We start from the raw sequence: 25,746 nt of genomic DNA on the forward strand, positions 1-25,746 counted from the left end.
TAAGTTCACAAAACTTTGCTTTTTATTATTTGAAATTGGAAAAGGCTCCTTGGGTAACAATGATCAGGTGTAAAAGTAACACACAGGGCTTGCTCAGCTTTCCAAAACCTGGGGTGAAGTAAGCCAGATGTTGATTTTACACATCCCATTCCTCTCAAATTCACCAAGAAAAGAACAGGCAAACCCCCAGCCCTTGGACAGGTGAGGTGGTTAAAATGCAACTTTTCATGTTCCACATGGATATTTGTGGTGGTGGATGTCCAATGGTTTCCTCCCACTGCCCTCTGTACAAAGCAGGGATTTATGTTCCACCTTCATTTTTAATACTTTTTATAATAAAGAGACTTATCCACACTCAAAACCTACAGAAAATGCCCAGATTAATCCATCAGTGTCATGTTAAAGTGGTGAGTGCAAAATACACATGGGAAAGGGGAAGGGGGAGTAATCAATGACAAAACAAAAGTGCAGATTGCTTTAATTAAGCTAATGAACACAAGACGAGCCAAGTGCTCTTTGCCTCAAAAGTTCCAAGGATTGCAATCCACACAAAAAACCAGAACCACACATTTGAGTCCAGCACACAAAGCACCCAAAGCTCAGTGGCACTCACAGTTTGGTACCTCTCTGTTCCACCCCACATCCCAAAGAATTCCCTGTCCCACTGGGAAGGGCAGCAGGAGCACCACAGAGGATTCGTGGCCACGTGAGCAGCCAGCTACAAACAGAGTTAACACATTACCATTCCCTAAACTAGCAAGTTGAGCCTAAACAACCCATTTCCACACAACACCCAACACCCCCATCAAGTTCCACTAGGTGTAAATTAATAAAAAGCCAAGAAAAATTCATCCTTGTTGAAAAGTAAACACGGAGCCAGCTGTGGCTTGGGCTTTTCCTGGGAGCACAGGATTCCCTCTTTCCTCAGCACACATTTCCTAAGGAACTGCCCTCCCACTGCTGACACCCAAATTTACAAACAATTCCATCCTTTTTCCTCCTCCTCAGTAAAATCCAGCCTGACAAATCCCTGTGGAAGGCAGAGTCCCCCAAAACCTCCAGGCCTGAGCACAGCACATTCACAGCTCTCAAACCAGGCCCAAGGCAAACAAACTGGAGCTTTGATGTTCCTGTTTTCCAGCTGGCCAAATCCACGTGTTTTGACAACACAGGGAGCAGGATGGAGGAGCAGAACCCATCCCCAGCACGCTGAACCAGACACTTGTCCCCAGATTGTCCCCAAGCCAGAATTCAGCTCCGGGTCTCGCAGTGGCCACTGGGGCTCTGCAACCTCCCTGCAAAGGCTTTGTTTAATCCAAAAGGCTCCTGCCAAGAGTATTCCTACCCCTGACAAGTTGTTTTCCATCCTCGCCAGCACTTTCCACCCATCTGGGATGAAGAAATCCAGCCAATTGTCCCCAAGATTTCCTGCAGAGCCAAAAGGACGAGGAGACGTCGGCAGCAGAGATTTATCACCATCTGCAGGGCCCCAGCACACATTATCCCTGTCAACAGCTCTCACAAAGATCCCAACGGGCTGCAAAATTGGGATTTGGGAGAGCAGTGGGAATGCAGAGCTGTGCAGGGGGTGGAACAGCCTGTACCAAGCATAAGCAAACACAGCCAAGGCCTGTCCTGTCAGCACAGCTTCCCACGAGGAAAGGCAGCACTGGGAATGCAGGAGCATCCCCCTCACCACCGGGGATCAAATCCAGACCTCCTGCTCCTAAATCTGTCCCCCTTTTCCCAAAGATTCCAGGGCTGGGAGTTTTAACCCCATGTTATCCTGCTTTGCTCTGGAAGCACTGGCAGAGCCACTCACAAAGGAGCATCCCAGCATTCCCAAATCCATCTTCACTGGATGTTTTCCTCATCCTCAGCCAAACCAGAGGGAATTTTCTTCTGAAATGCCACAAAAGCCTGCCAGGCTTGCAGCAGCAGAAGGTGAGAAAAGGCATCAGAGGAACATTAATACAAAATTTGCCGTTTCCTTTGCTCCAGACAGAATGAAGCCAGGGGGTACCAGCATTTTTCCCTTTAATCAGGAATTATGCTGACATTTTGAGGCCAGCCAGGTGAGTTATAAATAAAAAGATGCCACTACAGGGGCAAGGCAGAGCTGGGAAAATTCCCACAGGCTTCAGCCTCCACCAAAGCCTTTCTCTCCAGGCAGCCAAGCAGGTTTGGCCATCAGGAAACCTTTGGCACTGCCACTGAAAAGGTTCAGAAGGGACAAACAGCCTGGAGAAGAGCAGATGCACAACCTGTGCCAACAACAAACAGGTGACACTTTGCCCAGGTGACAAAGGACAGAGGCTACAGACAGGTCAGTACTTGGGAGAGTGACTCAAGCCTCAGGTACTTGCAGGACAATCAATGCAATCTGCATTTTAATCTAATTTTTTTTTAAAAAATAATTAATTTTAAAAGCCAATAGCAAAAATTATCAAGTCAGTTGTGTAAAATTTTTGGATTTTTTGTGGGGATATTGAAATGGAGAGGAATCTGCAATCAGAGCTACAGATCCAGCTGAAGAAGAGCTGGCTTTAGGGATAGGCAATGGGAACAGCAGCCCACGGGCACATCTCCCATCCCTTTGGGCTGTTAGAACACAAGGCAGAACTGCAGCAGCCTAACAGCAAATTCCAAGATGAACAGGCCACTGAGACACCAAATAAATTGCTAATCACAGAATCATTTAGGTTGGAGAAGATCTGAGATCAAGTCCAACCAATAACCCAGCACTGAACATCCTTAGCTGTCCCAGAAACCTGTCTGCAAAGCTGCACAGAGCTCAGCAGCTGCAGCACAAGGCTGAGATGTGCCATTGCAGCTCCAGGTCCCCTCTGTGCCCGCTCAGCGAGGCACAGGGAGCAGCCTCTCCCTCTCTCCCAGCCCCGGGTGATTCCAGCTGGCTCTTCCCTCTGCAGGAAAACCTCTCACAACCACCCTGCTCTTCCCATTCAGCTCCTCACCCCCAGCACCGAGGCAGCCTTGCCACTCCTCACAAAGCTGCAGGAAACAAAGCAAAAAGTGCCCTAAATCACCTTGACATTCCCAGAGGTTTGGAGAGCTCTATCCAGAGAGACAGGAATTAATCCTGTGAGTGACATGAGCTGCTGCTTGCTGTCTCTGCTGGAGCCTGGCTTCTCACACAGCTGAGGGAACACATGAGAGCCAGAAATGGAAAAAAAGCCCTTGTGAGAGTGAGAAGAAAAGCTGCTCACAGGCACTGGAACCAGGCAGGGACTGAAACTTCTCCACAGAAGGGGTCTGAAACCTCCCAGCACAGATACAGACACATTTACAGACCTAAAACTGCAGAGATGTAACCGCAGGGTTTTGTTAGACACTGATCTGGGGAGAAGAGAAGGGACCTGGAGTTTGTCATCACAGCCAGAGGGCAGCTGCAACAAAGGGCTGTGTAGTGCTGATGGTTTCTAGCAGAGCCTGGAGATGAGCACTGGCCAGGATTTTCCTGCACAGCACAGTCTAGAGGGAATCTGCTCCCTTGTGCACCACGTAATTCCCACTGAAGCATCAGCTCTGCCACAAAACCATCTGGGATCAAACAAGTGCAACTAGAAAGGGAAAGAAGGGCTCTGTGAGAGGGGCAGCAGCACCCACCACTCCAGGAGCCAGAACAAGCCACACAGTACAAGGACAATCCCTCGTCACTCTGGGCTCTGAAGGGCAAACCTGAACAGGAATGGCATCCCTGGGGTCACACAGGACCAGTGACATGTGGCACCTTCTGCTGCCCATCTGGTGGGCTCATCTCACAGCTGGGTTTCTTTTGGCTCCTTCCTGTGCCTTTTCAGACCCACTTTACGAGATGTGAGAAAACCTTTCAGGTGCAAACCAGTCTGAACACATCAGAGCTTTTGCAGTTTGCACCCATCTCCAGTCCCACACTCAGCTCCTGCAAGGAGAAAAAAAATCATCTCAGCTCTCAGGGAGACACCCAGACCTGGAGCTTCAGAAACAGCACATCCAACAAGCTCCAGGAGCCAGGACAATGCTGCACACACTCATCTGCAGTGGGGATCCTGTCCTGGCTGAGGGAATTCTCCAGAGGAAAGCACACACTGCAATTAGCAAGGATGGGGGTATCACACCAGCCCCTCCTGGCACTGCTGCACCCACAGAAAGGTTTCTGGAGAGGAGGATGTGTTTCATCACTGCCTGTTCCTCTGTCCAGCTCTGACCAGAAGTTGGTTTTGTCCCAATACATTATTTGTTTGCACTCAGGAAGGTCTGTTCCCTCCTCTGCAGGATCCCTTCAGCTCTCCAAAGCACAGACTGGGAAACAAGGACTTCTGGGGAGCAGCGTGGAGTGGCACAGAGGAAAGGGCAGTCAGGGATGTCTGAAGTGGGATGTGTGCACGTTTGGGGTACAAAGGCTTTATTCAAAGTGCATGCTTCTATCCAGAGGTACCGAGAGCAAGGACTCCCTGCCCCAGGGAGCAGCCTTTGCCACCCCGAGCCCTGTCCTTCACCACAAACACTCATCAAGTAGCCAGGGGCTGAATGTTCTTGAGCATCTCGTCAAAGGCCTCCCGGGAAGGCGCTTGGGCGTTCTGGAAGGCGACCTTGATGCGGCTGTAGAGGCTGAAGGATTTGAGCTCCAGCCAGATGAAGCCGAAGCGGTCGTCGTCGAACAGGACGAACACCCCCGGCGTCCTCTCGGGGCTGGTGAAGCCGTGGCCAGCAATGAGCCCTGTCCCGTAAAAACTGCCAGGGGATGAGGACAAAACAGGTGTGAGAGCAGCCAGGTTCCCCCAGGATTTAGTTAAAAAATCAGCACAAAACTCTGATGAAGCCACTCTGCCCAGTGTGGCACAACAGAGAGGTTTACACTTGGTTTTTCTATTAAGATAAGGAACTCTCTGTTGATATTTGCAGGTTCCAGCTTTGGGTTATCCTAATCAGGACCTGCACACCAAAGCTGGGTTTTTCAGTATTTCAGCCCCCAAACCCATCTGAGATTAACTTGTGCGACTCAAGGATCAGCACAGGCTCAATCCTCCCAGGAAAGCAAAGGCATGTTGAGGCAAAAATCAAGGGAGAGAAAAATCCAAAATGCAGAAAAATCTATCAGGACCTGAGGAGGAATAAAGGTCAGTCAAAGCTCTGAGCAAGCAGCAGGTGGAGCAGGGCTTTATCCAAACACAACTGAGCTGTGACAGCAGGAGCCTTCTGGGATTAACCAGCTCTGGGTAGGTTTTTCCATGAGCACAGATGTTTGGCTGAAGGTCACCTGTCTAAGCCTCAGCTTTTGCGCTCTTTTTCCACACTTCATTTAGTGTGCTGCTTCACCAACTCCAGCTCCCATCCAGCAAGGCTCTCTGCATGCCTGCACCTCCTGCCTGGGGTGCTCAGCACCTGCCAGAGCTGCCCCAAGGCACCAGAGGCCAGGGAAAGGCGGGACAGAGCACTGTGTTCCCACAGCCAAGGGACAGGAATGACACACATGGGAATGGGAAGCAGCTTTAACAGTTCTAAATATATGAGCTGGGGAGCTCTGGGACATAAAACACACCAAAAAAAAAAAGGGGGGGGGGTGTGGAATTTAGAAGAGGTGCCAGCTTCTGAAGTAAATCTAGCAAGGAAGTGGGATGGCAGATGACAGCGTGGTTAGAGAGGGAACAATCAGAGTGTGGGAAATTGGGCAGCAGAGGCAGGAACCAGAGACTGTGGATTCCACATCCCTGGAAATGTTCAAGGCCAGGTTGGACAGGGATTGGAGCAACCTGGTCTAGTGGAAGGTGTCCCTGCCCATGGCAGGGGTGGAAAAAGATGGGATTTTAGGTCCCTTTCAACCCAAACCATTCTGGGATTCTGTGAAATCTGAGCCCAAGGGGCTGGGAGATCCACAGGCAGGTAAAGGGCACACAAATACAGGACACAGCTCAAAGATTCCCCCTTCCCTTTCAAAACCATAAAACCACCAGTTACCAGACTCGGCAGGTCCGGGGATAATCCTCATTCCTCGATATCACTCCCATGGGCAGCACGAAGGGCTGGGAAGCTGAGGCCTTGTCCTGGGTCGTCCCCTGTGCCCCAGCTGCAGTCTCTTCCCCCTCAGCACCTTCTCCTCGCAGGGGGCTGGCAGGCTGGGAGGCAGCCTGCTGGGAATGCTCCTTCTCCTCCTGCCGCTGCTCCCGCTCCTGCTCCTCCCGCCGGACCTGCTCCTGCACCTCCAGCACGATGCGGGAGAGCTCGCTGAAGTCCCGCAGGTTCTCGATGTCAGGCAGCTGCAGAGGATGTGCCAGGTCTATCTCCACGGTCTGCTGTCCAGCTGGGATGTTGGGATCTCCCTAAGGACAGGAAGGAACAGCACGGCTGCAGACACCAGTGCTACAGAACCATCACCTGAACTTGTTAGTAGTTCACCCTGTTCTACAATCAACAAGCTGGCAATAAAAAAACCTTGCTTGGATCTTTTCTGCCATCTCTGCTTTTCCCTTCCCAGAACAGGACTTTAAATCAAAAGCTGTATTTGCAAGGGTGAAAGAAAGTCGAAGCTGCAGCTGCAGAATCCCTCCCTGCAGGGAGGAAAGGAGCTCCCCTGCCTGACTTCAGTGAAGAGCTGCCAACATCTGGTACCTGCTCCTCACACACACACAGGGGATCTCCAGTGACCTGCTACCAGCTGCTCACAGAAAGCAGCTGGAAGTGAAAGGAAAGGAAGGGGGAGCTTGAGCAACTTTGCAGAGAGCAGGTCCTGGTGACTCTGTGTGTGCTGAGATTCACCCAGTGCCACCAATCCCCACAGGGAACAGGGTTTGAGCTGCCAGACAGAAATCTCTCCTGCACATCCACTGAGAACACCTTCACAAGCAGAAAGGAAAATGCACTCACAGTGATCTTGGTGCCCTTGGCTTTCTTCCCATGAAAGCTCAGCATGACAATCTCCAGCCCGTGGCTCCCGTAGGTGCCTTTGAAGAGGCCGGGCTGGATGAGGTCCTCGGGGCTGCTGGGGGGGAGGTAGATGCGCCGGTACGTCAGGCAGTTGCTGTGCAAGACAAAAACATCAGAGAAGTCAAGAAAAAAACCCTCCTCAGCAGCAGCAGTGTGTTTGCATTCTGCTCCTCCAGCAGCTTGGGGATGTTGTCAAGACAGGCAGGATCTGTGTTTGCAGCAAGCTCAGGATTTGCTTTAGAGCTCTGCAAGCACTTCCTCCCTCCCTGTGCTGCTCTCCCCACCATCCTCGTGAGCACACCAGGAGATTCCTGCAGCAAGGAAACTTCCTCAGCCCTTGAGATTCCTAGAGAACCTGAGAGTGAAGCATATTTAAACATCTGCTACAGTGAGGTGGCTGCTAATAGAAGCTTGGAGAGCTGGTTAAAATCCCCAGTTTCTCAGGGAGTCTCTAATTCCTGCACTACAAAGCACACTGACTAATATGGATAATAACCAGACACTCCTTGGGATCACAGGCATTTGCTCTGTCTTCAAATTAAACAGAGTTAAATGGCTCAAAAGCACCTTACTGTGCATAGTTATTGTGTAGAACTTGGAACCCTGTTCCTACTGCTGTCATTCCACCTCATCTCCCTGTACAGCTGGGAAGCACTGCAGAGACACAACATTCCTCTGGCTGTGAAAGCCCATGGAAAACCCCATCTCAGGGAAAAATGCTCCAGAGTGTGCTTGTGAAGGTGCAGCAGCCCTTACTCATATTGGCTGGTGTAGATGAACTTCATCAGGATGAGCTCCTGCATGTGTTCGTGGAAAATATCCTCCAGAGTCCGACCCCACTCCTCCCTCAGCCACGTCCGGAATTCCTGCAGCACGAGGAGAAAAGGGGGAGGAAAAGGGGGAGGATGAGGTGGTTTCAGTGATGTGCCCCAGGATGGCTTCACTGTGTGACTCTGTGACAGCACATTTCACTGGCAGAGACACAGACAGGGCACATCCTCTGCCAAGGACAGGGAAACGTGGTTGGATTTGGGAACAAGCACGTGTTGGCTTGGAAATAGGCTGAACGAGTAGTGATTCTGGTAACTGCCAGTGATCACACAGTAAACAGGCTCCCCTTCAAATAAATCCCAGGTAGAAGCAGAAACCTCCTCAGAATAAAGGCATGAGCATGGCCTGTCACTGCAGAGCAGCTCATCTACTCTTTCTCTCACAGTAACTCATTTGTGTGCCCACAAGCTGACTCCTGTGCCCTGTCCTGACACACTCAACATAAAATAAAAAAGCTTTTGAAAAGCACTGAGGGTTTAGGAGGTTAAATCCTGCTGATTTAATACTGATGCATCTAAATCTAAAGGGTGCTTTGAAAGCATCTCCTGAAGTACCCCAACTGCAGCTCTGACAAGTTAATACCCTGCCATGAGTTGGTGTGATAACAGCTTACACTGAGATAGCAGCCTGCCAAGTGATATTCCAAACCTGCCTCCTTTATCTTCCCAAGCCAGATCTTCCAATTTCCATAATGCCACGCACACTTAACGTGGTGCTTTGAAAGTATTAAAGCATTTCTCATCTGTTCCAGCACCAGAAAACACTTCAGTAAACCTTTCACCCAGCTGTTTCCCATTAGCAGACAGACATTTTACAGCATTCCTCAGAAAGCAGCTGAAATATCAGATTTGTCACGTGGAATCAGCTGGAAGCAAACAGCAGTACCTGGCACAGGTACTCATCCTGCCATTTACACCTGCATTTAAACAATTTAAACACAGGTATTTCAGTCAGGAATCTGCCTTGCTGGGTAGGGCTGACAGACACAGGAGAAACAACCAAATGAAGCTTTGAATCCCTCGAGCAAGGCAAGCAGTGGGAAGGTGCCTCCCTGACCAGCAGGTATCCAAGTGCAGCTGGTGCTCACTGTGTTTGAAAGATCTTAATTATCTTAATTATATGAAATCAGTGCCTGGAGTGTTGCTGATGCCCAAGATGTGCTGCTGAGCCTCCCTGGACAGGTCTGCTACCAAAACAGGAGGAAGGTGCCGGGGCTCAAAGAGCACCTTGACACAGAAAACTGCCTGAAACAGGGAACGAGCCAAAAGCTCCCAGCCTGGGGGTTCATCCATGCCCAATCACACAGGAATCAGAAGGGCACGTCCCACACCCCTCCAGCAGGGAGATCTCAGGGAGGGGACACACAAAGAGGCTCAGTGAGAGCCCTGGCACAGCACTCACCTCCTGCCTGCCCCCTGACATCCGGTGGTGATCTGTCTGGTTGCACTTCGTGGAGAACTCGTCCTTCTTTACAATCTGCGGTTACCAGGGAGGAGAAATGAACAGGTTACACACCACTTTAGAGACACCTGGGATGATGTAGCTAAGACTGCTCACAGTAAATGCTTTACAAAACAAACATTACTGGATTTACTACAACAGAGAAATCATTCACTGCTACCGAGTGCAACAGCTAAAGAACAGAGAAATAAAAGCAATAAAACCTCAGTGCACTCTAATGAAAATAATATTTTTAAGCTGCTTCCCAATTTCAGATTCCTCCTTTAAAGAAAAACAACCTGTCAGGAAGCTTTTCAAAGCATCCAATGGATGCTGCATCACCTTCTCAAGGCCTCACCGTGGAGAGAGCTGCAGAACAGGTCTGTGTCTGCCTGGGCACCCTCAGCAGCTGCCCAAGGCCAGCTTACACATCCTCTCCCCAGTCTGTGCACATCCTGGTGCTCCCAGCCCAACAGAAATCAGCACAACAGCCTGGCTGTGCCATTGCCAGGGAACAAATTCAGAGCAGGGAACAGCCCACACAACTTGTCAGACACATAATGAATGTAAAGCTGGTGCCCACACACGCAGCAGGGTGGTGAAAGCCGTTATCTCTGAAATAAAATTCTCCCATTTCCAGAGCCCAAGTGCACACACAATGCCGAGGGAGGCAGAGCTCACCTGGATGTGGCCATTGTGAGGTCCCTTGTGGCCATACATGCACTCCACCGTGGCACATTTCCTCTCCATGAGGTGGATCCTGAAGAGGGGCTTAAATCTCATGGGATCATCCACGTGAGGGTCATGAGGGGGCAGGTACATCCAGCCAATGATGAACAAACCATCCACCTGCAGAGGGACAGGGCACAGAGCCCACGGGATCAGCTCTGCAGGATTCTTTAGGAGTCTGCAGCAAACTCCGAGGCCTCTCGTGGCCCAGGAGCTGCAGAACAGCTTGCTGCATTCCCAAACAGCTTTCCAGCCATTAACCCAGACCATATGCACTCCCAGGGTGAGGAGGGTTTCTTTACAAGGCTTCCTGCACCGCTGGAAAAAGCTCAGGCCTTTATTGCTGCGAATGACTTGCCTGGAGTGCAGGATCCAGAAGGAAAGACCACACAGCAACTCAGACTCTAATTGGTTTGAGAGCTCCTGCTGGCAGATATTCCAGCAGATGAATTCTGCTTCCCATGACTATCCCTGCTTTTTGGATGAGGAGTTATTTGGCTTTACTGCTCAAAGAACATAGGAGCAACACTCTCCACAGCCCCCTTCCTGCACGCCTACAGAATCCCTTCCCTCGGGGCCTGCAATTCCAGGGGCAGGATATTCTCCAAACAGACACCTGAGACCACGACAGGGCAGTGCCACAGAGACTTTCTAAGGTCACAGGGAAGTACTGATGCAGCAGGATGCCCTCTTACACCAGTTCAGGCAACAGAATCTTGCAAAACCCAAAGGCCTCATGATTTGTTCCGCTTCGAGCTGGCAGCTGTTGAACCTTGGTGCAGAGAACAAGAGCTCCAGGCAAACTCCTGGCTCAGCCCTCACAGTTCAGAGTCAAATGCTGTTCATTAACTGCTCTCCCAGCAGCACCAGAGCTGCCAGGCTCCACAGATCTTGCACCAATGTCACTCTACACCTGATGCCTGACGAGTCTTAGGGCTGAGGTAAAGGTTTGCCAACCATGCAACTGCAAAGCCTTTGCAAAAGGTTCAGCTGCAGGCAAAGAAAATGAAGAAAATGAACAGACTCCTGTGCCAGCCACTGGAGTACCAGTGTCTAAAATCAAACCTTTCCCTCAAACACTGATCATGTTTTCTACCTGCTCCTGGGGCTGTTTGGTGTGGAGAAAGGTGGTGATGATGAGAATCCCAGAACCATTCCGGCTCAAAAAGAGCTCCAGGACCATCAAGTTCAAGCTGTGAGCAATCCCCACCCACAGCAATGAGTGCCACATCCCCTCCAGGGATGGGGATCCCACCATGAGCAGCCCCCTCCTGTGTTTAACAACCTTTGCTGTGAAAGAATTCCTCCTGATGCCTTAACCTAAGAGAAACCAAGAAAGAACCATGGAGCACCCTCAGCGTCCAAATCAATCATCTGAGGGCTGACTGCTCAGACTTTTTAGTGGTCTGGGAATGGCTGCCAGGTGTGGAAAGTGTGACAAACCAGCTCTCAGCCCCCAGAAGACCCGGGCTGAGGCCCTCACTCACCACCACGTTCAGCAGTCCCCCGTAGGGCCCGATGTCCGGCTGCCACAATCCCAGGATGTGCCGGTAGCGGTGCAGCACTAGGGAACAGGGAGACACTCAGTGAGCACATCCAGCCAAGGAACTGGGATTTTGGGAATGAAAACCCTCCTGGCCAGGCTGCACACAGCACCCACAACTGCATTTTCTCAGCAGGAGTGATTGTGTGCAAGCTGAGCCCTCCCCCAAGCTCACATTTATGTTCTTTATTCCTGGCCCTGTGGAAAGGCAGAACCACCTACCTCAGCAGGAATTCCCAAAAAACTTTTGCAACACAGTCCCATTAATGCAAACCACACAATATAACCAGAGCTAAAAAACAAATAAAAGCATCTGCTGCCTCCAGTTACAAAAAATGCACTCGATGCTTCACACTGCAAAGCAACAGAAAATAGGGAAAGGCAGGAAGGTAGGAAGGAACAGGGAAATTGGAGTATTTTGAAAGCATTTCACTGCCTTGTGTAGACAAACTTGGCTCCAGAGTTAAGCATCCTTAGAAGCAGCCACTGGGAGCACGGGCAAAGCACATGGATCACTCCAGCTTGGGAATCTGGTGGTCTGGCCACATCAGTCAGGGCCTTCACAACTCTCCAGAAGCAGCCACACCTCAGGAGTGCCCAAAAGCTGCTTCCAAAACCTACTCAAAATCTATACCAGCAGTTAAGGCTTCCCTGTTTCCCATCTCAGAGCCAGCTGTCCCTCCAATCCCACCTGAATAGAGGAATATTTTCAGCAAGCAGGAAAAAAGGGCTTTTACAGAACGATCTTAAACCTCCTGTTGTGAGAAAAGCTGAGAGATGGGACCTGCATCCAGCCCTTACACAGCCATTCCTCTTGTCCATCTAATTCCCTTTTGTCCATCTTGGTTTCCTCACAAGACCAGTAACCTTCACAAGAAGATATTACAGAGTTTGGCATTTTGGGCAGGAACAGCAGCATGGAAACCTAATTGTTTCCATGAAGACAGCAAGAAGATATTTCACTGGTATTTCATATGTCCACGGCCACCTCAGAAGGCCACAGTAACTCATTTTAACCTCCAGGACTGACATGAATAACAGGGTTGGGTTTGCATCAATTTAAAAGAAGAATTGTGTCTCAGTGCAGCTGCTCCAGCAGCTTTGTTGCATTATTTATTTCAGACAGCAAGAACTACAGGAGTGGCTTTATTCCACCAAAAGCAAGAATTTCCACAGGAGTTTAGGATGGCAGGGAGGGATGTCCAGAGCTGCTGAGCTGGAGGAGCCTTTTTCCTGGGCAGTAAACAACTTCAGACTGGCCTGGTTTCACCAAGGGAACCCAGTGCAGCACAAACAACACTAAGGCAAGCAGGCAAACCCCATTTCCAGCTCAGTAATTACACGTTAATTAATGGAATGAGCTGCTCCGCCCACCACACTCTGCCTTCTACCCTGTCTGCCACAGAGCTGATAAAACCCAGCCTTTTTTAATGTATTATTATTTTTTAGGACAGAAAACTAAGCTATCCCAGGGGGATGAGGATGTCCCTTCTGGCCCAGCTCCTGTCAGGAGCAATTTCAGGAAACAGAGCTGAGTTCTGAACACAGGAGGCCAAAAAAAAAAAAAAAAAAAAAAAAGAAAAAGCCATTCACTTCCAGAACTTACTGGGGAAAATGCTGGTGCTTGGCCAAAGGCCCAAACAAGTCTCAAAACACAGCTCAGTTTTCAAGCCTGGGCTGTCTCTGAGCTCCAGCAAAAACAGCAGCTATTATCAATTGCAGGGAAAACCTGATTAATTCCAGCTCTGGCTCTTCCTGGTAGGAGACAGGATGAATCTGGCTGTTGTTTCCCTTTCTGCTCCTCGAAAGAAAATAGCACTTGAGTCTTTCTCCAAGCTTTTCCACTGCCTCTGCTCAGTCCCGGAGAAGCCTCTTGCCTATCCAGACTTCTGAGTCCACATCCTGCCAAATCACAAAACCACATCCACTGGATGCTCCAGGACAGCTTCACCCAGCCTGGATATTCCACATGTTCCACGCTCTGCACACCCTTCAGATGGGAAGGGGGCTTGAATCCAGCTGGGAATGGGCTTGGAAAAGCAGGGAATGCCAAGCTCCCACTGACAAAAGGCTGCCCGGGGCATGTCCTGACCAGGAAAGACCCAATCCACTGCAATCCCCCCAGATTCCTGGGATGCAGGAAGGTCTCCAGAAGCAAAATCAGCTGGAGCAATGTAAGCAGGGCCCTGGTTGGTGATACATGACCTGCTCGTGGGAAGAGCTCAGAGTAATCCAGGTGAGCTTAAACCCCTGGGGAAAGTGATCTGAGCTCACCTGGCTGACCCTGCATGAACAGGAATTAGGGAATAGTTCCACAGAAAATCCTGACAGCACAGGAGGGGAAAAAGGGGAAATGGGCCATTGCATCTAAAACCACATGGGCTCAGAACCACAGAATCATTTAGGCTGGAAAAGACCTCTAAGATCACCAAACATTGAAGGTTTTCCCCAAGAGAAAAGGGGCACATCAGAAATTTGGGGCTGCAGCTAAAGAAATAACAACTGAGGGAACAGCACTAAATGCCATTTAAGTTTGGAGCAAACATCCAGTCTCTGAAGGAATCCATGTTTCAGTTTGGATTTGCTTCTCCTTCCCTCCAGGCCCAGAACACAGCTGGTGTTGACAGGTTACCAAACCCAAAGCTTTGTCCCAATTCCTGCTGTAGTCCTGCTGCTGGGCTTTCCTGACTCACATTAAACCCAAAACTTCATCCCAATTGCTGCTGGGCTGTCCTGACTCACATTAAACCCAAAACTTCATCCCAATTGCTGCTGGGCTGTCCTGACTCACATTAAACCCAAAACTTCATCCCAATTGCTGCTGGGCTGTCCTGACTCACATTAAACCCAAAACTTCATCCCAATTGCTGCTGGGCTGTCCTGACTCACATTAAACCCAAAACTTCATCCCAATTGCTGCTGGTCTGTCCTGACTCACATTAAACCCAAAACTTCATCCCAATTGCTGCTGGGCTGTCCTGACTCACATTAAACCCAAAACTTCATCCCAATTGCTGCTGGGCTGTCCTGACTCACATTAAACCCAAAACTTTGCCCCAGTTCCTGCTGTAGCCCTGCTGCTGGGCTGTCCTGACTCAAATTAAAGTCACCACCTCCCCTACATGGCCCCTGCTCAGTTCTTCCCTCAGCACAGGGAATTCTGCAGCATCCACTCACTCATTAATGTGTGGAAAAAACTCCATTCCAAGCAGCAGTGAGTCTGTAACTGGAGTCTGCCAAACTCTGCAGACCCAAAGGAGCATCAGAGACAGCTCAACATCCCCTCAAAATAAAAACCAAATAGTCCTGGCTTCCTTAATCGATGTAGACTAATCAGCCCTTCCCCCTCAATTGCTGCTGAACACTAAACTCCGAGGGTTTAACTATTCCTCCCTCAACACAACAGGAGGAAGGGAAAAAAAAAGGTTATCCAAAGTGAGGAAGGCAAATCACAATGTTTAAAACATTAGCACAACGTTGCCTAGAGAAAGAGCTGGTGCTTAAAAGGATTCAGTGTGCAGGGAGGGAATTACTATGGGAACACTCAGCATTTTTCACTGGAAAGGGCTCACTTGAATCACGACAAAGCTCTTTGCCAGTCCAGGGCTGCCTTTGGGAGGCCTCACCAAGGTATCTGAATTCTTTCCTCAGAGAAAGGAGCAATTCCCAACGAGCAGAGTGAGTGCTCCTGCTGTGTGCAAAGAGATCCTCAAAGAAGCATCTCAAAAAAAACCCAGCACACCTCAGTGCCCACCCTGCTCCTGCTGCCACCCTGCAGGGTGACACACACCAGCCACTGTGGGAGCCCAGCACATCCCTCTGGCTGCCTCCAGACCCTGGCAGGGGGCTCAGAGACCTTGGCACAAAGTCAAAAACACCTGTGGGTTCCATTTCAGCCCGTGGAAAAAGCTGCCAACTCTGTGTGAAGAATTACAAGCCACAAGTGTTTGAGTAGTGTGATAGTTGAGTTAGCACAGGGTGGAAAAGTAGAATTTCAGGGTTTTTTAGACTAGGATTCAGGGGGTCAAGATGGAGGGATATGGGTGTGTCCTGACCTTCTTCTCCTTCTTCTTGTCCTCCATGTGTTGCTGTGATGGTGACACTTTTCTATTGGTTTAAGGTAGAGACACGCTGTCCAACATAAATGATAGATATTGGCACAATATTGTAAACATAGTACAGGTAGTTTTGGGTATAAAATGTAAATGCTGCCCGAAGAAGCACACAGAATGCCATGGCTTCCTTGCTAGACAGAGCTCAGCAGGTCAGAGATAGAATGTTCTAGATAAGGAAAAATAAACAACCTTGAGAAGGTGACCCTACACATTTCAGACTCCTTCCCTGGCAGCACGGGCTGGGAAATGAGGAATTTACACTCTTGGGGCCATCCCAGCACCGCAGACCCCGAGAAGCCAGCACTGGTGGCACCTCCCTGCCGTGCCAGGGCCAGCCCCAGCGCTTTGCCCCAAGGCAGGGCACACTCCATGCAGCAGCCCGGGCGTGCTGGGTGCAGAAGCAGCAGCAGCGGGGTACGTACGGCAGGTGTAAACATCTCTGTACTCCATGTGCTCGTAGTCGGGCAGGATTTTCATAAAACGCCCCGACTTCACCCGAGGGTTTATACCTGAACAGACAGAGCAGGGTGAGTGCCAGCAAACTCTGCTCCACTGGGACCAGCAAACACTTCCAGGGATCTGCACCAACCACGCAGGGAAGTCCTGCTCCCTCCTGACTTTGCTTCCAGTTGTTTCCGTCACCCTCAGCCTCACGTGAGCAGGATTTCTCACACAGAACTTGTTCCAGATTGCCACAGACATTATTTACAACTGGCAGCCAGTGGAATCAAAGTCCTTCCTCAAACTCTGCACTGCTGCCTCGAGAAGAACAAGTCACTCCACGGGCAGCAGCCCAGGCCTTGGATTAGTTCTGCTTTCAGGCACTTGAGCTCAGCTCCCATTTTCCCACACCATTTCTCACAGAAGCACACTCAGGGAATGGAAAAGTCCATGCAGTAATCCCAAATTAACTCCTCTGCAATTAAAGAGGTTTATGGGCCAGTAGAGAAAATGGAAACTGCTCCTGGCACAGGGCAAAGTGCAGAATCTGAGCAGAGGAGCTGAGATGGGGCATCCTGAAATTCAGGAACAGCTGCCAAGCATTCCCACTTTGCAGTAATAACCATCCGTGCTTGGGATTGCTGGGGGGTACAAACACAAACCTTCCACAGAAGGGCAGGAAAGGCCATCACAGGAGTGCTTCTCACACATTAAGTGTGACCCTTCGCTAATGGATGACATGGATTTGGAAACTACTCATGGAAACTTAGATGTGAGACAGATTTATTGCAGGTTATTAAATAAATAACCTGATTACACTCTGGTAAGCTGGAAAAAGTGGGAATGTTTAGGAAAATATGCCACAGGCTCGTCCTCTCCTCAGCCTCCCTGCCCACAGCCATGGCTGGGAGATACTGGGGTGCAGAGTCACCACTGTCCTGAGCCAGTAAGGCCATTTTTACCCACAACTTGTGCATAAAACCCACTAAATATCACTTTAGTGTCTCTGAACCACGGAAGTTATGCAGTGAAAAGGACTACAGGCCCTGAAGAGGTGTTGTGCCACTTAAAAATGGCAATGAAGAGCTGAGATCTGACCTGGTATGTGCTGTGCGGTGGCTGCCACCACACAAAGATATGGGATTAAACTGGAATTAAGGGAGGCCTCGAGGGTTAATGGGACTCCTTTGGGGACATCTGTGTGCTGGCTCAGCATCACTCAGCCCTCCCAGCCCCGAAAATGAGGCAGTTCCATCCCTAGACTGGTGTGCAATAGGGAAAGAGAGATATTAGGTGATGAAATAATTTTCCTGTGGATGCTCAGCAAGTTTGTTAAAGATGGGATTAAAGCTCTTCTGCCTGTTCTTCTTCCCAGCTTTAAGATCAATGCTTGAGGTCATTGATACTTCAAGGTTCTAAAGGGTCCCACACCCACAGACATTCCCAAAACACACAGACACCTCCTGCCAGGCTCTCTTCCTTCAGGGAATGCTCATCCCTTTCCCCCTCTCCTACAGCCATTTCCTTTCACTGAGATCAAAGCTTAGGAAAAAAAAAAAATCCGTTAATTCCTTAGCAAGATCTGAAAATAGCAAAACAGGATGAAAAACCCCTCAATACACCTCATTAAAAAATTAAATTCCGTCCTCTTTTCCCACCAAAGGATTGGGAAGCACAGAAATCCTGACTCTTGGTATTAAATAAAACTCCAAACATGTCAACTTCCCAACGAAAGCCTTGCAAATCAGTCTGAACAACTTCTGCCATCAAAGTTTAATAAATATTCAACATTCCTGTGCTCTCCAAATTGGTATTAAGCAAGATTTGGATTGGCTTCATCACTTACGTTTGGCGTAAACATCTTGACAGGACACTCCTGTGATCTCCAGTTTCCTCAGGTTTTCACACACTCCATATTCTGCAACAACACAGGAAAAAAGAGTCAACTCTGGCACAAAAAGGTTTGGAGTCTTGACATCAGCTACTGAGATCTGATTTGTGCTTTCTTGAAGCTGCCAAGGCAGACCAAGAATCGGATTTTTTGCTTTAAAAACCAGATGTGATTCCATTGCAGAGTCCAAGATGTTTCACAAGCAATGCCTGCAACAAACACACCCAGCAAAGTCCCAGCTGCTCACATCTCGGCCAGGAGTGTGAAATGTGGGAGACATCCCCATTCCAGCTGGGATTGTGTGCTGTTCCCAGCAAATCACTGCTGTGTGCACAATTAGCTGCTCTCACCGAGGTACCCGACAGGGAAAACTGCTTATCAGGAGCCTAAAGGAAAGGTCACAGGCTCAAAAAAGAACGAAATAGAGACATAAAACAGGCCCCAGCATGTATAAATATGGTTACACTGAAAGCAGATCAGATTGAGACAGGGCTGCTGTACAGTCAGATGCCTTTGATTGCTTCCAAAACCCCCTGAAAACAAAGAGAGTTGGAGATCTCAGAGCAGCTTTGAAGCAGAAAATGAGATTCTCTCCTTTCATTTTCAGGAAGTCAACATTGGAACTTCTAAGAAACTTTAAAAAAAAAATAAAAGCAAGTATTAATGTCTTGATGCCAGGAATTCTCAGAAGAGCAGAGGGAGGAAATGAGAGGAGGGAGATCCCAAAAAATGAGCAGTGACAATGTCACGCTGCTGCAGTGACCCTGACAGATCTCAGTACAGAAAAGTTCCCTCCTTTACATGCACAGATCAAACAGGAGCTTTCCTCAGCAGCACAAACACCTGCCAGGTATTTGACACAAAAATGTATCTCTGTAGACCCTCATCAAGTCATTAAATACAAAAAGTGTATCCTCAGCTGAGCATCCTTGAATCAACAACTGTGGCTGTGAAGCACCACCTAATGCTGGAAACCTGCTGCAGGAGAGAACTCAGGTTTCAAATATGAGAAAAGCAGGAGGTTCCCTGAATTAATTCAGCCTCCTCCTGTCTATAAATACTAGCACAGGAGGAGAGAGCTTTACTGGCAGCCTGTCTCCAGGGAATACACATCCTGCAAGATGAGGGGGGCACAGGGCACAACAAACACACTCCATCCAAAAACCCCTCCATCAGAAAATGCCAGGGCCAGCAGCAGAATTCCTGCTGGCTCCCGTGGGCAAAGCCAGAGGAAGCTCAGCCCCAAGGTGGGCTGGGGAAGCACAATTAGCAGAGCTGAGCTCGCAGGAAGAACAGCCCAGCACAAACAAACCATTGAGTGCTGGGGCTCTGCCAGCTGAGTGCTGCAGATCCATGGAGCCACAGCTCCAGGGAGCCTGGCAATGCAGAGCCAGCCTGCCAGAGCCCTCCAGGCTTCCCAGCACTGCTCTGCACGTGAGAGAGGGATGGGAGAATACTGCCAGGGGGTGCCAATACAGCCAAGGGATGCAGGAACAGTGTAGAATGTCCTCAGCTGACTGGAAAGTCCTTGGAAAAGGGCAGGAACAGCATGGCTTGGGAACAGACAACTCTTGTGCACCTAAACAAAACTCACTTGGCCCCAGTGAGGCCTCAGGTTTTAGCTTAGATATTTTCACATTCTGTGCTGCTTTAGTGTGTTGGTTTGGGCTTCATCAGGGGATGCTGAGCTCTCTGCACAGAGCAGGAGACAAAACAATTCCTGCTCCAGCTGGGCACCAAGGACAAATGATCCAAATCTCAGCCCAGGAGCACAAACACCGTGGGCTGGAGAGAGAAAAACAAGCAGGATGGGACTGCCTGGGCTAAAGCTGGAATGGGACAATGAACTCCAAGGTGCCAATGGAGCAGAACTGATCCCAGGGAGAGCCCCCGGGAGCGCTCGTGCATTTTGGGACCATTTTGGTTCATCTTGGGTGCATTTTGGGACCATTTTGGTTCATCTTGGGTTCATTTCAGGACCATTTTGGTTCATCTTGGGACCATTTTGGTTCACCTTGGGTTCATTTTGGGACCATTTTGGTTCATTTGGGTTCATTTTGGGACCATTTTGGTTCATCTTGGGTTCATTTTGGGACCATTTTGGTTCACCTTGGGTTCATTTTGGGACCATTTTGGTTCACCTTGGGTGCATTTTGGGACCATTTTGGTTCATCTTGGGTTCATTTTGGGTCCATTTTAGTTCACCTTGGGTTCATTTCGGGACCATTTTGGTTCATCTTGGGTTCATTTTGGGACCATTTTGGTTCACCCTGGGCGCAGCCCTGGCTGGGCTCTGGTGCTGCCCAAGGTGGATCCATGGAGGAGATCCTTTAATAAATCCCTGCTTTATTCCTTAGCTCTGTCCAGCTCTGTTCTAGCTCAGCCCTCACATGGCATCCCCAGGACAGGTGAGATGAGCCCTGGCCACTGCAGGTAGGGAAGGGATTTGTACTGCAGGACAAAGGGAGGAGACACGTGGAGGATCCTTCCCAAGTGGAATCTCCAACAGCACCAAGAGTAACATTCCCTCCTCCCACAGTTTCCCAAAGCCTTCTCCCTAATCCATGAATCCCTCAAGTGAGTGCCATGGGACCAACAGTTTCCTCCAAATATCAGGGTGGGAAGGGATTTGATGGCAAAGCTTCATGCAAAGGCCCCTGATAACCTGCAGTGAAATTTTATGAAAGCCAAACCATTATTAAAGTGGTTGTAATTCCAATCTTACCTGGAAAGATTCAAATTAATTCCTTTAAATAATAAAAAAATTTGGATTTCTATATTGCTACACACTATTTGTCACTAGATATCCAAGAGAGTATTATCAAGAAAAAAATAATCTCATCCTAATGTGCTTTAAGACTCATTTTATAACTAATTCTTATCCTGGTTTGGTCAGCAAACAGCTACAGAGAGTGAAAATGCCACAGTGATGGCTGAGCTCCATAAGTGCATTACTGCACCTCTTCTGACCCAGCTGCTCATACCAGCATGGCCATTTTGTGGGAAAAATCAATTTTTTGGCTCAAAAAAAAAAAAAAAAAAAACCTCCAAATATCATAAGCAAGAAAAGCTTTTGACCCATCTCCTCTTAACCCAGAAGGCAAGAGGGACGTAAATTAACAGCAAGCAGAGCTTCAAGATAATGAGAGAAAAATAAAACTGGTTAGGTTTTCTTTACAGAGAACAGAAATCCCTTTCCAAGAAAGATCTGAAGGGCTCGAGCTTCCTGGAAAATTCCACTTCACTGCAATTAAATCTATTTTAAGGAAATGTATCTGAGATTAAAGTAATTTTATTTTAATAGTCACCAAAATTCACACCCTTGGAAAATGGCTACTTAATCCTGCTTGCAAAGGAAGGCTGGAAATTGGTTTTCAGGTTCCCACTGACCAGCTGGAAAGGCTGCTGGTTTATAAGGAGTGCTGATTTCCCAAGCACAGGGACATGCTGCTGTTTCCATGGTCACATGCACGGGATCTGAAGGACTTGGAAAAGCAGTTTCCATTTGGAATGAGCTGCACTAACACTTCTGCAAGTGGCATTTATCCCTGCCCTGCTCCAAGCACTCCCAAGCCTCACGTTCCCTGTTCCTCCCCAGGAGAAGCTGTGTCACCTTCACCCTGCATGGACTATTCAGTTTAAAAACAAGCAAGGCTCTTCCATCCTGGGCTGGGAATAACAGCAAAGCTCACATCAAAGCCCAAATTCCTGTTTTTCTGCTGCCATTCCCAGCATGGCAATGCCAGGGAGCTGCTGGAAGCTGGGTGTGCACATCCACAATTTGGAGGAAATGAGGATGTCTGGCAGAGCTCGATCCTCTTCACCATTACTGAACTTCCACTGTGTCCTGGCTAATCAAATCTTCCAATTATCCCTGGATAAATGCATGTTCACAAGGCTGGACATAGAACAGAGGGGATAAAAACTCACTGGATTATTCCAGATACCAGAAAAATGGGAGATTCTCAGGTTAGCAGCTCTGAAGTACTAGGTGGACAAATTTGGAACTGGCTGCTTGTTTCCAGAGGTTGAGCAATCAGATTAAAACACACCCAGTCCTCTCCCAAACATTTCTTCCAGGGGAAGGCCTGGGGCTACCATCGAGGAACAGGAGATTTGATCTGCAATAAATGCACCTATTTGTGGAAACCCTAAATCAGAAGCTGGGCAGCTTCAGATGTGCAGCTTGAAGACAGGTCTGAGAGTCTCTGAAGGGCAGCTGAGAGTGCTGAGCACCTGCCTGAGCAGTGAGGAACACCAACCACTGCCAGGCTGGAGTTTAAAAGCCTGGGAAAGTCATCTGAGAGGAAGAAAAGCCACAAACTAACACCCTACACGATGTTTTCACCTCACACAAAGGGAGGTTGGAGCCTTGTGACTTATGAAAGCTGCCTTCACCAGGGCACAGCTCTGCAAGAAATGGTTCCTGTTGTGGCAGTATTTGTGCATCAAACTCCTGCATGGATGCCTTGGAGACTTTTAAGAGCTGAACCCCACCCAAAAGTCTCGTTATTGAGTGTACAAACCACATTTTCCACCCTTCTTTCCCTCCTCTTTCCACACAACCTGAAGGTCACAAACTTCAGCACCTTGGCTGACATTTTCCAGCAGGCCCAAAAGCTGCTGGAGGTTGTTTTCACAAACAAAAGCCTTTTCTTCCAAGCTCTAGAACTGGTTATTCTGCATTGCTGGTCTGTTCCCAGGTGTTCTGCTGCACTTGCCCTGCTCTGGTTAAAGATGAAAGAAATGAAAGATTAAAAATGGACTATAAGGTGTTAACCAAGGTAGGTCAGGCCACCAGCCAGGGCGACACGAGCTTTAATTCTGCTCCTGCTGCAGAGACCAGCAATCTCCTATTTATAGAAAACATGGAAGTGACTGCCAAGGAAGCAACCCAGAGACATTGTTTACCCCAAACAGTTGCAATGATAAAAGGACAACAGCTCTGCCAGTCGTGTCAGTGTTACACAATTCCCCCTGCTTCACCCCAGCTCCCCACCAGCAGCAAAAGCCACTCCACTTTCAGGCAGGCAAGTCCTTTGGACACTTGGAATAATCACAGCATGTTTTCAGACTAACCTACAGCTGGGCTGGCCCAGAGCAGGGCAGAACAAGACACCAACACTGCATGGACTGAGGCTCCATCTGATCCTTGCTCCTGCCCAAGGGAGAGGGGAAAAACAGCCAAAACAAAGCCCTGCAACAACAGCTTCTCCCAGAGAAGCTTCTCTCTGATCTGATTATTTCAGGATTCTTTCCTGCCTCTGCGTTGCTGCGCACTCCTAGAAACAGAAGTGGTTTTGCACACGCAGCTGACAGCAAGATGAAGTTTCCCAGCTACTTCTGGAACGTCGTGCTGGGTTCGGATGATCCTCGTGGAGCCCTTCCAGCTCAGGATATTCTGTGATTCCATGATCATCAGGAGGCTTCAGAGTAAATAAAGCAGCAAGGCACACGTGCTCCTGTTCTGTTTTTAGGACATGCAGCCTCACAACAAGGCTCAGGCAGACACAAACACACACAAACACTGAGCTCAGATAGGAATTGGTTTCAGAAAAGATTACAAAAAAAGATGACATTTTGTGTTTACATTTTATGTTTGACTATCATGCTGCCACCAGTGTATGGCTGTGCAGAATATTTGAAGTTTTTAAGTTTTAAATGTGTATGTATTTACCAATATCTGATGTTTACCTATAATGCCCAATTTTATACTCATGTGTACAACCATCCAATGTTACAGTCCTACCTCAGCAGAGAATGCAAAGCACCACAAACAGCCTGAGAAGTCCAGCTGAGGAACTGCTTGGAAAACCACAGCTGGTTAAAAGATTCAGAATCAGTTTCTCCATGGCAGGAGGATTTTGGCCAGGAACTGTCCCTTATCTGTTCAGCAAAGCTTGGGACCTGCCTTTGGTACAGGATCCTTCTCAGCCACTGCAGCAGCCACCAAAGCACTCTCTGACACTGCTTGGAAGGGATATGTTGGGAAACTGGAGAAATTACATAAAAAGAGAATCAAAATTTGGTTTATACACCTCTCACCTAGCAGTTAGCTAAGGGCCATAGACAAAAGTGCTGTCTCGATACCTTCCCTTCCTGTCCAGGTTAGTTTTATCCATGCAAATTCCACTGTTTCCTTCATTTCCTTAAATTTCAGCTGAGCTTTTGAACATTGCTTTATCCATTGGAAAGAAAATCCAAAGAGCAGACATGAATTTGATAAATAAATGTAAATCCCCATCAGACCTAATTCAGTAGGTCTTTTTTACAAGCCAACCTAGCCTAGAGTTAAAAGTGACATTGATTTCTATATACACATTTTGCCAGGATCACAACCTATTAAAATAATTAATCAGGGAAGTTTTGCAAACCATTCATCAAACACATAAATCTCCATGCCAGTGGAAAGAAGTTTTAACACCATTTCATTAGCCTGCCTCTTAAAACCAGTGTTAAATTATCGGGACAATGCTGAATTATGAAATAATGCTTTGGTTCACATTTTCCAGGTGCAGCCTTTGTGCTGTCCAAAGGTTCTTGGATAGTGCTGATAAGGCACAAATTCCTTCCTGCAAGGTTTCAGGCATTCCACCAGATCCCACTGCAGGCAGCCACTGACATTCCCAAATCTCCCATCCCCGTGGTATTAAAAACAGAAAGCAAACAGGAAAATACACATGACTTCATGTGCTGGCAGCAGGAGCCCCTGGCAGGATGGCAGCGTTTGGAAGGAGGATGAGCACAGCCCTGGGAGGTGGGACAGGACTGAAATAAACACAGAGGACAGACAGCCACAGCGGTGGGAGGAAGAGGATGAGGAGTAAGGAGGGAGAACCGCGGCCTCCCAGAGCAAAAAACACCTCCCAGGCCTTCACATCACTGCAGCACAGCATCCTTGCTCCAGAGGATTCCTGGAAAAGGCACACCCGTACCTGGGAGCTCTGCACAGCGGCTCTGCAGCTCCCCAAAGATGCCCTTACCCAGGCTCGGCCTCCTCCGGGCCCAGCTCCCGCTGTATCCCCAGGAATCCCAAATTCCCCCTGTTCTCCCCCGGCGCAGGGGCTGAGCATTCCCTGTCCCTGAGATTCCCCAAGGACATACTACACGGAGGAGGCATCATCACCCAGCGCCTGCTCCCATCCCATTTCCCCGGGGGACAACCCAGCTCGATGCCCTTTGCCGCAAGTGCCACCAGCAAGGGAGCGCATCCCAAGGGACCGAGTGCATCCCAAGGGACCGAGAGCATCCCAAGGGACCGAGCCCTGCCCGCTTCCGCACCTCGTACGTGTGGAGCCCTGCGAGCCCGCAGCCCAACCCTGATCTCCGTCCCCTCAGGACCGCCCGTCCATCCCCTCTGTGGCACCCCGGAGGCCGCAGCCCCCCCCGCACCGCTCGGTACCTTCGCGGCAGCGCCGCCGCCAGATCGTGTCGGTGCTGAGGATGCGGCGGAAGGTGGTGCACACCCGGGCCAGGCTGGGCAGGTCGGTACCGGGCAGCGAGCCGAAGATCTGCACCAGCAGCTCCGGCGGTAACTCCAACAAGGACAGCGGAGCCCGCGCGGCCGGGCAGGCCACGACAGAAGGCGGCAGCGGCCGCCCGCCTTCAATGCGCTCCGCGGCTTCATCGTCCTCCGTGACGCCGCCGCCTCCCGCTTCCTCGGGGTCCGTATCGGTGTCGGGCTCGCTGTCGGCGGTGCCGCAGCGCTGCTCCCTGGCCGCGCCTCGCCGGCGGCAGCCGCGGGCCGGCCCCACGCCACACAACCGGGCGCACACCGCCATGGCCGCCGCCGCTCTGCCGCCGCGCCGCGCCGCCCTGCCCGCCGCGGCCCG

At 49.4% G+C, this 25,746-nt stretch overlaps 1 protein-coding gene across 2 annotated transcripts; it reads right to left on the reverse strand.

Annotated features, from left to right (window-relative positions):
* FBXO31 (F-box protein 31) lies at window positions 1-25,746 on the reverse strand. Of its 2 annotated transcripts, XM_030282667.4 has the most exons (10): window positions 25,317-25,746; window positions 17,870-17,941; window positions 16,005-16,091; window positions 11,412-11,488; window positions 9,877-10,044; window positions 9,157-9,231; window positions 7,681-7,790; window positions 6,865-7,018; window positions 5,959-6,320; window positions 1-4,734 (listed from the first exon to the last, which is right to left on the reverse strand). In XM_030282667.4, exons 1-10 carry the CDS (start codon window positions 25,693-25,695, stop codon window positions 4,512-4,514), a joined length of 1,707 nt encoding a protein of 568 aa, XP_030138527.2. In that variant the 5' UTR covers window positions 25,696-25,746; the 3' UTR covers window positions 1-4,511. The 2 variants fall into 2 exon arrangements, with proteins under 2 accessions (XP_030138527.2, XP_002192168.5); XM_002192132.7 differs by lacking the exon at window positions 16,005-16,091 and having other exon boundaries at window positions 25,317-25,745.

The sequence above is a fragment of the Taeniopygia guttata genome, chromosome 11 (genome assembly GCF_048771995.1).
Source record: "Taeniopygia guttata chromosome 11, bTaeGut7.mat, whole genome shotgun sequence".
Classification (NCBI taxonomy): domain Eukaryota; kingdom Metazoa; phylum Chordata; class Aves; order Passeriformes; family Estrildidae; genus Taeniopygia; species Taeniopygia guttata.